General features: G+C 38.3%; 1 protein-coding gene across 1 annotated transcript in view; it reads right to left on the bottom strand.

Annotated features, from left to right (window-relative positions):
* PLEKHA5 (pleckstrin homology domain containing A5) overlaps positions 1–14,935 on the bottom strand; it is an 84,646-nt gene that overhangs the window by 65,062 nt on the left and 4,649 nt on the right. The window contains exons 2-3 of the mRNA XM_057369498.1: positions 3,184–3,267; positions 2,105–2,225 (exon numbers count right to left, since the gene is read on the bottom strand). Of these exons, the coding sequence (XP_057225481.1) occupies positions 2,105–2,212 (108 nt within the window). The 5' untranslated portion in view covers positions 2,213–2,225; positions 3,184–3,267. The remainder of the gene's footprint in view (positions 1–2,104; positions 2,226–3,183; positions 3,268–14,935) is intronic.

Here is a 14,935-nt window from a genome sequence, read left to right as displayed (position 1 = left end):
CTGTAACTTCCATCACAAACATTTTATTCCTGTTTTATTATGCTACAACACACCAGGACTCTACATATTATATTCAAAAGTTAATAAGACAGATAAGAATTTCAGGCTTTACTGATTTGAAGACATGAGTCTTTTACTGTTTGAAGACATGAGTAAAAACACATAAGAAAATCAGTTTTGTMTCCAGATACAACTCATGGGCCATTTCTATATAATCATCTTTAGAAATTATTCAACTCATTAGCCTTGAATAGCTGCCAGAAAAGGCAGAATGATATTAGCTGTGGTTCTACTTTGCCAGCTTTCATCTCCTGAATACATCACTTTTTAAATGRTGTTGCACTAATTCAGACAAATTCACATCTCAAAACTGATGTACAGTAATTACACATACAGCCACAATAATCATATTAATATTTTAAATGAATTTGAATAACTAGAACAGGAGGAATGAAAAGCAGAGCACCAGTCTATTTTTTTCTCAAAATATTATTTTCACAGGAAACTAAAGTGTCATTAATCAATGAAAGTGAAAGAAATCACATTAAGTGGGCCATAGAAATCTCAATTTCCTTCTAGAAGACTATAAAACAAACACTAGGCTAAAGGGCATTTTCAACTTCTCTTTTGAAAGAGAAGTGTGAAAAATGTTTATAAGATGCATGCTCCTGAATTGTAATTAATTTTGCATATTTAACCTGAGATTCCTTCCTAGAAAATGAATTTTAACAGAACTAGGTATGTAATCATTGTATTGTACATCACTATTACAACTGACTGGAAGTTACCTTGCATTTTTTCCTTRTTTGGTTATTTTAGGGCTTAGCTGGTTTTGAGTTTATTTTTTGCTGTTGTTGTTTAGGGGTTTTCTAGTTTGTTGTGTTTTACACTGGTTTTCCTGTATGGACWTCAACATGATCATATGAAAGTTGAGATGGATTTTGTTACTGTTTATAACACATCTGTGACTCTCTATTTTTCCCCCCAGCAACATTAACAGATTAAGACATTTTCTCACTAAATAAGAGTTTTCTAATGTAGGTCAAGGATTCTGCCTGTCTCATGAGATWTTTAAAACAACAAAAGGTTTCCAAAATGCACTTAAAGAAATCTTAGAATGCTTCTTACCACATGGTAAGTCAATTATTTCAATCCAAGTTTCTGACATTAATGGATTTGTTCAGTTAGAACATACTCCAAAGTTTATTTTCTCTTGCAGGCTGGATTAAYCTGCTGAAAAGGCACTTCTCAGGGGTAAAATTTTCAATGACTTCCTAAAGTATAGGGCTTTCCCCCCCTGTTTAACTGTTAACTACTGTTTAACTTTAAGTATTAGGTAGAAGAGCTGACAGCTCCTGTCTGTCATCACTGATCAAGGCTGTCATTGGTTTCCTAGAAAACTTAAGGCACTTCTTAATTATGTAGCTAGTGCACTTCTCTCTCAGGAAAGCCGAAAATTAAAAAGATGCACACAACAGGCTCACCAGGTTTATCCAACAAACTTAAAAGYTGGTAAGAACATCTGGGCATTTACCTTCACCTCCTGAGAATCTGTGTGAATGGAGATGTAAAACATAAACTAAGGTGACCCTAGAATTCTCCTAAACATTTACCAGGAATTTTCCTAGGAAGCCAGGACTCCTGGTTCAATGACAGGAAATCATGTAATCTGCTGTTYGCACAGGGTCACCTCCCACCTTTCTCACAACTACTTCTTACACACAATTACAACTCTCTCTGTGTTAGCTGGAGACACCCATGCAATTGTCTGTGATGRAGCAATTTCTGTAGCAATGCTTGCCCAGATGTCTCATCAGTCACTCAAGGTTTTGCTGGTCACACAGATTGGAAAGGTCAGGCTCTGTAGACAATTTAAGTACGTGCAAGTCRTAGGATCTGAGATACCTGATAAAAATTACAGCTACAGTGATAATTTGTTTCAGATACTTCAGTTTCCAAATTAAACATGAAGGGAGATAAGTGCCCTAAAAATATATGTAAGCTTTGTTCATCTTTTTCAGTGGAATACTAACACACAGCACTGTCTAAGTACCTTGTGGAATAACTGAATTATTTTAATTCTAATTTGGACATAAAGACTTACTCTGCCCACAGGGCTCATTGGATGAGCAGCATAATCTGATGTCAGATTATAGTTAGTTGCTTCACATATCATGCTTACTGGTCGCTCCTTCTTTTCTTCAGATGACATTGCTGCAGCAGTCCTGAAAATAGAATATGTAATAGCACTGGAACATGCTGTGTGTGCAGACTGCTAATAAAAAGCACCCCTAGATATAGCCTTGTACAGCCTGTGTCCTACTTTTCCAATCTGAAAGCAATTCAYACTTCATTGCAGAGTTACCTGCACCGTGTTTTAAACTCAAATCTATTATAGATGAATTTTGAGATGCTGTTTAAAAACAGAATTTCTCTATTAGCACAAGGTGTTGGTGGGAGGGAAAAAGACAGGTATGAGTGTGAGATGGAAATGGGAAGAAATGCTCTCCAAAGACCCCATCTGGCTGTGCCCCACTTGGGTGAGAAGAGGCACTTTTGTGAAATTTGGCCAGCTCTGATGGTTTCCACTTGAACCATTGTGTAACATGCTGCAGCAATGGTGGTGAGCAGGACACCCAGAACCCAGACAMCAATCAAATCTTGAGGTCAGGTATGAGTTCCATGCAGACCTTCTTATATTGTGTGTTCTACAAAACCAATGCAAGGACAGCAAATCCAAGTTATTACCCAATGATTCTGTAAGTGTCCCAACTGGCCAAGGACATAACCAATTGAGGAGAAACTATCAGGCAAAACATTATGGATTGACAGCTTGTGATTGTCCCTAAGTGATTATAAAATTTGTCCCTTTTTGGAACATTGTTTGATTGTTGTAGAATATCTAGTCTATTCTTCTAAAATTACAGAATAACTAAAGTGACAAGTGGAAATTCACAGAGTGAATGCACTGTGGTGCATTTCTATCATTCAACCAAGTTGGGCTGGTTTTTATCTTAAAAAATTACTATCAAACGTTTAATATTACTTTCAAGTAATTTAAACAAATACAACTATATACATGTAGATTTTACTTGGAAGAAATAAATATTGCCATTAGCAATCACGAAATCTTACTTCTTTGCTAATGGCAGTGTTTTATACAGTGAAGCAGAAGGCACTTACTGTTCATTCACAACAAAAATACAGTTGTCCTGCGATGGCTGTCCTGTCACTGGATGTTTGCAGGTTACTTTTCGTTCATTATGGCTGTGAAAGAGATTAAAAAAAATTAGCCAACAATATTTAGATTTTCCAACTGAAGTATGCAAATCCAGTACATTGAATGTATCAGTACAGTGACAACAATTATGAATATTTCACCATGGCATAGAACAACATGTGTACATACTCATATATGTTTACATATACATAAATACATGTATAAATGCATATATATTTATACATACACACACTAAGAAAAGGGATGAGAACCAGTATTAAAGAATCTTCATTAATAGTTTGGAAAGATATGGAAAAACATTGGCACTGGGCTGGTAACGGTTTTGAATCTTACAGTTAGCAGTAAAAGTGTTTTTAGTTCATATATGAACAAAGATGACTCAGTTCAGCTTTGACTTTATGTATTCATAAAGAGGATTTCAGCTGGACAAGGAAGGTTAAACATGAGACATATTTAACTGCTCTATAAGGACAAATCAACACCACTGTAAAAGCAACTGCCTTCATCCTTAGGACATGAAGATATTAGTTTAAAATTCCTGATACTACAAATACTCAATGACTGGAATAAGACTCAGGGGTTGCAATCACAGTTCTACTTTTGCAGGTGACTTTTTAAATTCAGGGTGCTGCTCAGGAATATCTTCCAGTGGCAGGGAGGCTGAGCTTCACCATCTCAGCAGCGCGAAAATGCTCACTTTGTTCCCCTGATCCTGCTGCCCTGAACTGCAGATGCTGATAGATCGCAGTGGCTCCCACAATTTGGAAGCAATTGCCAAAATTCAACAACTATCAGCTGCTGCTGCTCAAGAAGCAAATGTTTTGACTCGAGTCCTCCAACCTCTGAAGGGAAGGAAGAGAAAGGGAGGTCTGGTTCTGGGCTCCTCAGCTCAAGAAAGACCAGGAACGACAGGAGAGGATTCAGTGGAGGGCCCAGGAGATGATGAGGGGACTGGAACACCTCTCATGAGCAAGGGSTGAGGAAGCTGGGCCTGGTCAGCCTGAAGAAAAGATGGTTGAGAGGGGATCTTATCAATRCACCCACATATCTGAAGGGTGAGCGACAAGAGCACAGGGTCAGACTCGTCAGTGGTGYCCAGTGACAGGACAAGGGGCACAAACTCAAACACAGGGATTTCCACCTGAAYAGGAGGAAAAAGCTCCKTGAGAGTGACTGAGCAMTGGAACTGGCTGCTCAGAGTGGCTGAGGAGTCTCCTCTGRAGAGATTCCAAACCTGCCTGCACACAATCCTGTGCACTCTGCTCTAGCAGAGGCGTTGGACAWTATGATCTCCAGAGGCACTTTACACCTACTGCTTTCACTGCCTATTCATTTAACCATCTGAATTTTCAAAACTATGAAGCACAGCTCATCTCACGAATGTCACGCTTTCCACCTTTCCCATTTCTTGAAAAAACGCTCAAAGTTTAACAAGACTATCTTAATATTCCCCATTAAAAAAAAAAAAAAACCAACAAACTTTGGATCATAACATTTTGCAATTATAGAGCATTAATGATTAAAAGTTGCCTCCAAACAAAAGTCTAATGAAAAATGCACACAACTTTCATAGTGAATGAATGGATAAGCCTTCATAAACCTAGAGTGCAAGACAAGAAAGACAGCCCAATTCTCTGCACTTTCTCTACTGGGATTTTAAAATACTACTAATGCCTAAATGGAAAGACTCTGTTACAGAGCTTAACTACTGAGCTAGCAATTGCCAGCACTTTATCTTTGTACTCAATTCAGCAGATTTCTAAGTTTAGCTCCTGAAGAAGCTGTTGTGGCAGAAATGTATCAATTGCAATGAGGGGACAGGAAAGAGACATTTCGAGGACAGCCTGTGCCGTTCCGAATTGCCACGGTCATACAGGGCCTCTCAAGGAAAGTGGCCCAGATTGAAGAGATTTCAAATTCAAAACATTCCTGAGGAAGTATCCAGGGTTCTTTGGTTGCTGGTTTGTCTGGTTTTTTTTGGTGATTTCTCTTTTTCTTCCTTTCCAAAAACTTTGTCTTTGCTCCCTCGCACACCAAGGTGGAAAATAAAACAATGACCTACTATGATGAGCTGGCCAAAAAACTTGGCCAAAATGTTGCTATCTGTCATTAAACCTGGACAGGTGGCTATCAGCTGGCATCCATAAATATAGAAGTAAGTGGATCAGGACTTCACCTMAGGGACCATCAGTACTCAGGTCCTTCACAGAGAAAGCACATCCCATGTTTTGTGTGAGAACACCTCGCTGATGACTCGGAGGGGCCATACTCAAAGGCTGCAATGGGGAAGCCATACAAAACCACGAGGAAATGAGAGGGCAGAAAATGGAGAGTGGAGAGCAGAGGAAGCAATATTCAAGAATATTTTGCTTCAGGTTTGAGTCTAATACCAACTTAGCATTCCAAAACACCAAAATATCTAAGAGAACATTGAACAAAACAATGTTTTCCTCACTACTCAYACAGATTTTGATGTATAGGAGGTAGCTGAGATTATATAAAAGATAGAAAACATATCACAGACATGAACCGTGCTCCCTGTGAATTACACAGTCTTTCCTTCTAAACCTGCAAACTTCCTTCCAAAGGTCACTTCCTTCCAAAAGGTCAAGGCAAAGGAAAAACAGGCTTTGCTTTCCGTTCAGTGAAACCTCATGAGTGAACACTGGAAATTCAGCTTGGGAGTTTAACTAAGAGTGACRACTGTAAACATATCTAACTGGATGAATAGATTTTCAATACTTCCATTTGAAAACTTTTTCATTACTCATCTAATTGTTGCATTTTCAGCAGTAATTTAGCTGGTATTTTGACAAGACTCCTCAAAATACTTGTGCAAGGTGTAGAGAAGCTTTTGATAATTATTGTCATAACCCTCCCACATAACAGCAGGTTAAGGCATTTGTTTTAAACTCCATCTTGCAAAGTACAGGGAGTTTTATTAAAAACCAAGCTACAATTTGATATCCACAATCTTCAACATCCAACATCCAATTTAGACAGCTGTTCAGTTAACCATAAATTTCTGGATACAGGCACACACTTAGAATTTAATGCATTATGCTACAATAATATATACATCACCAATAAATCTCAGGAGAAATAAAACAAAACAACTACTGTTTTTTTTTTTTTTCTGAGAACTCTCATTTCAACTTTATACCAAGTCCAATGTGTAATTCAGAGTTTCAACTCTGCATATTTATGCGTCTGTACTTTCATTATGTGGAAAGAGAGTGATTCACTTTGACACAGTGCATAACTTTCTACCTATGCAGAGAAACAGCCTCTTCCTCCTCCTTCCTGTTTTTCTTGTAGTTTGAAAACAGGGGTTCACTATACACAAASTCTTCTGCACTCATAATGAAAGCCATAACTATTTTAGGATCCATATTAATGGCATGCTAAACACTAGAGACAAAGGGAAAAATTCCCTGTGTATTTGATTACTATTCATGAGCATATTCTCCAGACTTGGTATGTGGCACAAACATACCGAGGAACAACTCATTAATATTTGCTACTGGGATGTGTTAGGCTTCAGAAATGACACCAAGATGACATGTCAATGCAAAATAAAGCACCGCTCCTGCAAGGATCAAGGTAATATTCTGCTCTTGATTCCAGCAGTGGTTTGATACCTGCTATAAAAGAATCAAAACCAACCTAACCCAAAYCAATAATAAATAAGTAAGAAAACATACAACCCTAACTGCACCAAAATAGCCTCACATGGGTGGAAGGTCCAATTTTAGCTCTCTCAGTGCAAGACAACTGATACCAATTTAACACCACCAACTTAACTTGACCCCTTTTCTCCAGAATTTTCAAACTTCTCCTTTTCAGTTCTTTCCTCTGAAAACTGCAAGTTTTGGCATCATTTATAAGGTAGATTAGTTCTGGCACATGGACAAGCCCTCGGAGCAAAAGGATTTATTCTGTTCAGGTTAGAAGTTGACAGTAACCTTGAATTTGACTCATGTTATTTGCCTTATCTACTCTCTTTCTCCTTTCCATCCTTTGAGACTCTTAATCTCTTTAGAAGACAGGATTATTTTACTTATTTCCTAGACATGTTCAAAAAAACCTTGTTGTGTAGTTTTAATCTGCTCACTAAATGTACAGTCAACAGCAATCTTTTTGTTGGCTTAATGCGATCCAAGGACTACTGGGGAAAAAAAAAAACCCTCAAATATATCATTCAGAGATATTATTCTATTTGTAAGCAGCAACTGAGCTTATCATTCGAGGTGGAGAGCTTGCCAACAGAAGTCCTACACAAGCAGGTTTCTTTGTTTTCATTCCATCCTGTGTTTACAGGACTGCTGACCCAAAATGCTGTGTACCAGTGTTTTGTTCCAACACACATTACAAAAGTCAGCCCAATCAAAATTGCCATCAGTTTCGCTATTTTGAAATCACTATCATCTTTATCAGTACATTGGATAGGAAATTAACTCAGATAACTGCAGCTGGAATGGAAGAAAGACATGTTATCCAGTTGCACAGGAGGATGCACACAGTTAAAAATGAAGACTTAGACCATTTTTCCTCTGGAACAGAGCAGTTCACTCAATACTGGCAAGAAAGATCAAAGTACCAGGGTGGAAACAGCTGGTTTGGGGTCTCTCCRCTGAATGATTTGGTTGGGCTCCCCATCCTCTTAAAAAAAGGTCGAGCTGGGCCAAACTCCCCAAGTCACATCTGGTTTTCTCCCACTAAAATTAAAACTAGATGCCACTTCAAAGCTTCTCTCATGCCCTTTCTTTGTAGCCTTTATTTATGTGTTCCTCAATGCTAAGGCCGCCTCATTTGCTTACTCTCAATGGGCATCAAAGCAAAGGCTGGATACAAACAAAATCACAAACCAGGACACAACTTCTAAGAGACCTCCACATCYTTAATTTGGAAACACTGCTGCTTTTGAAAAATGAGCACTGAAGAACACATTTCAGAACAATGCTACACCGAATATATGCTTCCAAACATTTATTCTATGTCTTAGATAAGATTTACAAACTGACAATCTAATCTTTATTACAGATACCCACAATCCCCATGTATCACAAATATACTCSGAGATATTTCTTATAAGAAAACAATTTCATGCATTTGTCATGACAAAATACTTTATAAGATGGCAGATAAAGGAAGAAGGTGAAGATTGCCAGAGCAATAAAGTCATTCTCTCTATATTAATGCTGAATTTTTGCACTGATATCTAAAGGTTCAACAGGAAACAAACATAAGACAAGTCGAGGCCAGTTTTATTTGGCTTCTGTCAAGCGCTTCATTCCTCACCTGGGCAGGGGTGGGGGTGAATCAAATCAGCAATTTTTATCTTATGTGCTTGCTTTCTAGCATAAAAATCTCTGCTTTCTAATTGAAATAAATGCAGTAACTTATAGTTACATAACAAAGAGTTGCCTAAACTTGGAAAAAATTTAAGTAAATGCAGCTCCTACACTGTTGTTAGCAAGGATGTGGTCTGTGGCTGTACTCACGCTTCTATTTTACTAAATCTGTAATTCCACATTTTACAATAAACAGCAAATGCAAGCACTTTTTTTTTGCCAGTGCTATCATACCCTAGAATTACGAGCCTTTTTTCAATTAAGCTTTTTAAACAACATGCTTGGAARCAGGGCTGCATGGCTCCACAGGAAAACATCTGAGTGTGGTAACTTAACATCAGGGAGTCCCAACGAAAGAGGGGAGGGTAAAGAGAGGCAGTTCCCAAAGTGCTGACAGACCTGTAACACATCCCATACACTGCTAAGAACAAAGTGCCTCTAACCCTTCGTGTGTGCACACGCTTGGGAAGGTGCAGACAAAATCCTACCCATTTTCTTGGCAGTGTAACACCTAACATGAACTTACTGCTGCCACCATTTTTCTGGGCTGTTCTGAGTTTATTTTTTTCAGGCAAYCTGCAGATTTTCCTTTTAAGCTCTCCTCAGTTACAGTAGCTTTGGTATCCTTGCTGCTGTCATAGTGAAAAGCATCTGGACATTCCTRTACAGCTGACTGTACTCCAGCTTTTCATTTATTACTGATTTTTATTTTCCAATAGATTAAGCACTGCTGCCCCAAAATTATAAACCTTCCTGTCAAAACCCACATTTATATTCCAGTGAGAATATTCATACAAAACCAGCCTTTTCTCACTTAGGCAAACATGATTAACATGCTCTCATGACCTATTTCCAATGTAAAACTAAGTTTATGCAAGCAAGGGAAAATATTAAAAAACTCTTTCAAAATGCTAGGAGGAAATACTTGTTAAAATAGCATGTACTGTACTACAGATTGAAAAGGTTTTAATAAAGGACTGTTCTTTATAATCACACACTCCATTGTCACAAAAAGTTACTCTTTTCAGTGTGCCCAGAACTCTGTGGGAGGTGTTTTTCATTCTGTAGATATAAAATATTTAGGAATTTATTAAATACTGAGACTCAATAAAAACTACAAAGCCACTTTTAACTTAGAATTGTGGCAAATAGTGAGATGTCCCTGCCATGTGTCATTATATAACATTTCATTATGCCCATTTTAAGCCGTGGGCACAGGGTMTAACACAGTACCTTGATAATAGCACTGCAGATGAAGAAAACTTTCAATTCTGTAAGTATTATTCTGCAATAAAAATGAGTGACACATTGTTTGCTATCTGAGATAAGTTTAAGGTAACGGTGAGGTGGGTGTGAGAACTCAAAACTTCTGTAAGCTGATACCAGATGACCACTATGGTCCCTTCCAAACCAGAGTTAGACTACTCAGATTACCACAATAATAAATCAGGACATTTCATTAAGATGAGTTAATTAGGAASCACTAATTGGTATTTTCTTACACATGCAATATTAGAAATAAAACTCACTTGAATTTACAAGGGGACAAACAAATCTTTTCCACATGACCACAACTGGTACCACACTACCAGAAGAAATTCATCACCCCAAGTAAATTAGGGAGAATTCAGTTGTCTTAGTCACACCCTCTACAAGTACAAGCACCAAATTCAGCAAAAACTTTCAGCAAATGTTTTTATAGCTATACACCAACTTTTAATGTTTTCAAAGCTCTCTAGACAGAAAATTATCTCCACCACATAGCACTAAGCTCAGTTATGCAAGYCTTGGCCTTCCTGATTTATTTGAAGCCCAAGTGAAATGTGCTCTTGAGCAAGCATTAGAAATAGAAGCAGGAATTCCAAAGGCAATTCTGACTTATGCTTCCATTTCACTGTATGAAATTTAGAGCTATTTCAAAGAGAAAGCTACTTGAATAGCAATTCCTCTTAGCAATTTTAACATGTTTTTTAATAATTATACTTTGGGAAAAAAATTGGTAAAGATATTTAAAAGAAAAGTGAATGTGGACAATTTAAGCAGTTTAATATAGGGGCTRTGCAAAAATCTTGCTGTCAAAAGTATTCCCAGCTGATATCCCAAGGATACCAACCCCAATATTCATTAACAGAAGTACTTAAACACCTTATTTATCCTAGAAGTTTTCTAACTTTGGTGACATTTCTATCTTTCTCTTAAATCATCTGCTATTATTTACSATTACTCAGGCTTGTTTGCTTTTGGAGTATTTTTGGTGTGACTGGTGTGTTGTTTTGGGTTTTTTGTTAGTTTGATGTTTTCTTAAKATTGTGAAAATCACATCAAATCCCTTATTTATCTTAGCCAAGGCTATACAGAAGTGTAACCACATTACACTGACTCCAGACAGGTACACGACTCCCATTTCTTTATCACTTCAAATCCTGGCAATTGGCATAGTCACCACCATACCTCTGGTAAACAGCCATTTTTATTAAATAAAAACACATTTCTATCAGTAACTCARTAAAAATTTTAAAAGAAAACCATGCTTATCAAGCATTTAAAGCAGGATCTATTAACTGACAACTAGATCCTCCCTGAGTCTGCTGAGAGGGAAAAAGGGCCTGGCAAACTTCTGCTAACTCATTGTCATCTGGGAAATGATTAGAAATCTTTCTTTAAGCAATTTGGCAGAAGAAAGTAGCTGAAATGTCGGTGCACCCACTTGTATATCAGCTGTAATTGTGGCACCTATTCAGACACATCCTGTGTTTCAAGTTGTCTCTCCCAATAGATCCTATTTTGCGAGAAACAAGCACTGAGACTGAAATTTATAAAAATAATTACTTTATAAATGAACAGTCATCACTAAGGCTTTAATCACTGGCCTTSCTAAAGCCATTGTGAGGATTTAATTGAATAATCTTGGTGGTCCACTGATAGAACATATGCAAATATGTGCAGCAGACCCCAGAGGATAATTAATTGAAGCTTACACCATGTGTGGGCCTGCATTCATCTCAGACAAAAGAGTACAAACTCCATTAAAAATATTCATTGCCTGTGACGTAAAGTTCAAGCACAGAGACACACGGGGTACACAGCGTGGCACTGAACTGGAACACTGAACGTGTCACTTGTCATCTCCAAGCTCTGAGGGCGCAGCTGAGCCTCACTCGCTTTCAGTTTATTCGGGTGCAGCTTCAGGAGCTGATCAYTTCAGAAAAATAATCTTATTATTGCCTTAAAAGAACAGCAGCAAGTTGTTTTACAAGTCTCCAAAAGACTAAATCATCAGCAACACATAGAATTGGTTTGGGATTTGTCTGACATCACAAGTAGGTCAGACACTATCTCAGGATTTTCTCTAAATGCACACATCCTTTAAAAGAGACCTAAACTGTTTTTTTGAAACATCCACATCTAGTGTTCATTTGCTCCTGTTTCACACTAAAGATCCTGCTGCAGATATAATTTATTTTAATTTAGGGGTAGACACCAATCAGGCTTGTGGGGAAACCTCGAGAATTGATCTTACTGCAAAGAGGCCACATTTCCCCTCTTTTATTTCACTTTAAATTCATCACTGCCTACTGTTCATCTTATTACCTTCAAGTAGTTATAAAAAATAGGCAGGACTCAATGCTTCAACAAATACTGCTTTTCAGGCAAAGCAYCATTACACTATCCACAGAAAAACACCAAAGAGCACCATGCTTGGATGTGGTGCTCTCACAGCTTCATTTTAAACATCAACACAAGTCTTCATCAGGCAGAGAATGCGGCCCAGATGGACCCGTGCCCGATCCACAGCGCTGTGGTGAGTTTAACTCTGATTGTCTGASTTAGTGAGTGTCTGCACTAATTGTTGGTGCTGAGAGTACCTGTCAGCAATTAGCAAAGCCAGCCTTTTTTGCAGAGCTGAATTCCATTAATCCACAGCACCAATTCCTGGCTTTGGTGCGTGTGATYGAAGAGCAATGGGAACCCACAGTCACACACGATAGGGAAAAGGGCTGAGAAATAGAGYACAGAAACAGAGCAGAGCCAAAGACACCCGAACCTGCAGAGTGCTGCCCGGGCACTAAATGGAACAGGGGGAGCTTTGATCCAGGAGAATCCCGTGCTGCATCCCAAGCAGCGTGGCCAGCACGCTGACGGAGGTGACTGTGCCCCTCTGGTGGGCTCTGCCACCCAGCTGGTCAAAGGGATGGAGAACCTCTCATGAGGAAAGGATGAGAGAACTGGGATTGTTCAGCTTGGAAAAGGGAAAACAGTGAGTGACCCAGCTGTGGCCTTTCAGCAGCTGAAGGGAACCTAAGAGAGAGATGACACAAGGACCTGGAGTGACAGACTGGGGGGGATGGCCTCAAACTGACAGAGAGTGGATTCAGATTGGATATTAGGAAGAAATTCTTTCCTGYGAGGGTGATGAGGAAAGATTTTCTTCCTAAATCCACTCTGGATTTACACTGGGTATTACAAAGAAATTCTGGCACAGGTTGCCCAGAGAAGCTGTGTTTGCCCCATCCCTGGAAATGTCCAAAGCCATTTTTAAAAGAGCTCTGAGCAACCTGGGATGGTGGAAGGTGTCCCYGCCCATGGCTGGGGGCTGGAATTAGGACCCTTTAAGGATCCTTCCAACCCAAACCATTCTGTGATTTTATGGTTCTACAAACTAGATGCACTGGTCCAAAAGAAAATGTCCAAGGTTAGGCAACAAATTCATACAAAAAAAATGCGAAACACCCCAAGCCAAATGACAAACCCTCTTTCAAATACATTTTTAGTTTGCTTTCCCTTGATCTGTTATTAAGTGCGTTATTAGAACTGGTAGGATCCCAACACTGGAATATCTTCCTGTAAATTCAGAATATATAGAAAAAAGTTACATTATAGTAGTGTGAATCCAATGTTGCTGTCTAATACTTAAGATCTCTAGCTGCGCAGAATTCTTTCATGTCACTCAAACATCTTTCCCAAAACTATTTCAAAAATGTCAACTTAGTTAAAAAAAAAAACATAATAAAGATAAGAAATTGAAAGGATGTACCTGTATAAAAAATATCCACAATGAAAGTTATTAAGAGAAAAATTCACTGATTTTTAGAACCAGTCTACCTAACAAATAACAAAAAAAGCAAGTTAACCTGAATCCATTAAAAACTAAATCCTATTTCCTTAGTAATGCTTTACTTTTTCCCATCTCAACACCAMGTTTCTTGCAAAATAGATGAAAACCACAATTTAGACCAGATGGCTGAAGAGGCAGCAACACCAACAGTCACTATCAGGTAAGGAAGCAGAGCAGATGAAGAGTAACACTTTCTCTCTAATTAAAGTAATTTGGCCTTTTTAAATGAAGAAAAAACTTCTGTATAATAGGTAAACATAAATAAATTATTTAAAGTGCTATATTTTACGAGATGACAACGCTACACTAAAAAAAAATGTATTTGCTTTTTAGGATGTACTTTGTGTATACAGTAAGGTGTTTTAAAAGGTGTATTGGCCAAAGTAAGTACCACAAGAGCAACAACATTTAGGTAACAGGATACATCATTATTCAATTTACCAGATGAAATTTTAGTACCCCATCTGATCAAGAGTTTATGTCTGCCACCCACTGCTTATACGCAGCCTGTCAATCACTTTGACGCCTGTTGGTCTCTTACAATCAAACCATTGGCTCTGAAGTCCAGAAATTTCCATTTGACAAAAGTATCTTGGCTKCCTCCCCTTGTATTTTCACATCTTCGATTTCAACACCTACACAGATTGATCTGCATTATCCTTTTACTTCATAAATGCAAAGGAACAACCACAGTTTATTTACAAAGTGAACTGTCAGCACAGATGACAGCTCTGCAGGAAACACAACCAGCAAAAAACATTATAATTCAGTAATCCCCTAGTTTTACAGCTGTGAGGGTCAGGATGTATCCTTATGTCACAATACAATGGAAATGACAATATTTATTAAAGACCATTACTGACCCAGTAACACACAGTGTTTCAGAAAATGGCACAGGAGGTTGTTCCTTCCAAGGTTAAATTGCAGCAGMGAGAAAGCTACAGGACAACACCCCCTCTTGAACAGACATGATGCTTCCAATGACCTTGCCAGCATTTTCTTCCATTAAATTCATGGACTTCAGTGAAAGCCAGAATCTGGGAGCTGTTCTTCTTTCACAAGTGKTTTTTTCAAGCTCAGTTTCAGTGAGGGAAAACGGAACTGGTTTTTTTTTTTTTGGCAACAGCTGACTATTGCCTTGGTGTGAGAACATCTTCAGCCTCAAAAGTGATGCTTTTAATGTGAGAGCAGTTCATCTGTACCACACTTTTCTAAGTTAGACAT

Source organism: Malurus melanocephalus, unplaced genomic scaffold (assembly GCF_030028575.1).
Source record: "Malurus melanocephalus ecotype Western Australia unplaced genomic scaffold, MMel_1.1 scaffold_112, whole genome shotgun sequence".
Lineage (NCBI taxonomy): Eukaryota > Metazoa > Chordata > Aves > Passeriformes > Maluridae > Malurus > Malurus melanocephalus.
The sequence above is the reverse complement of the archived record's forward strand: the minus strand, read 5'-3'. Positions and strand labels throughout refer to the sequence as shown.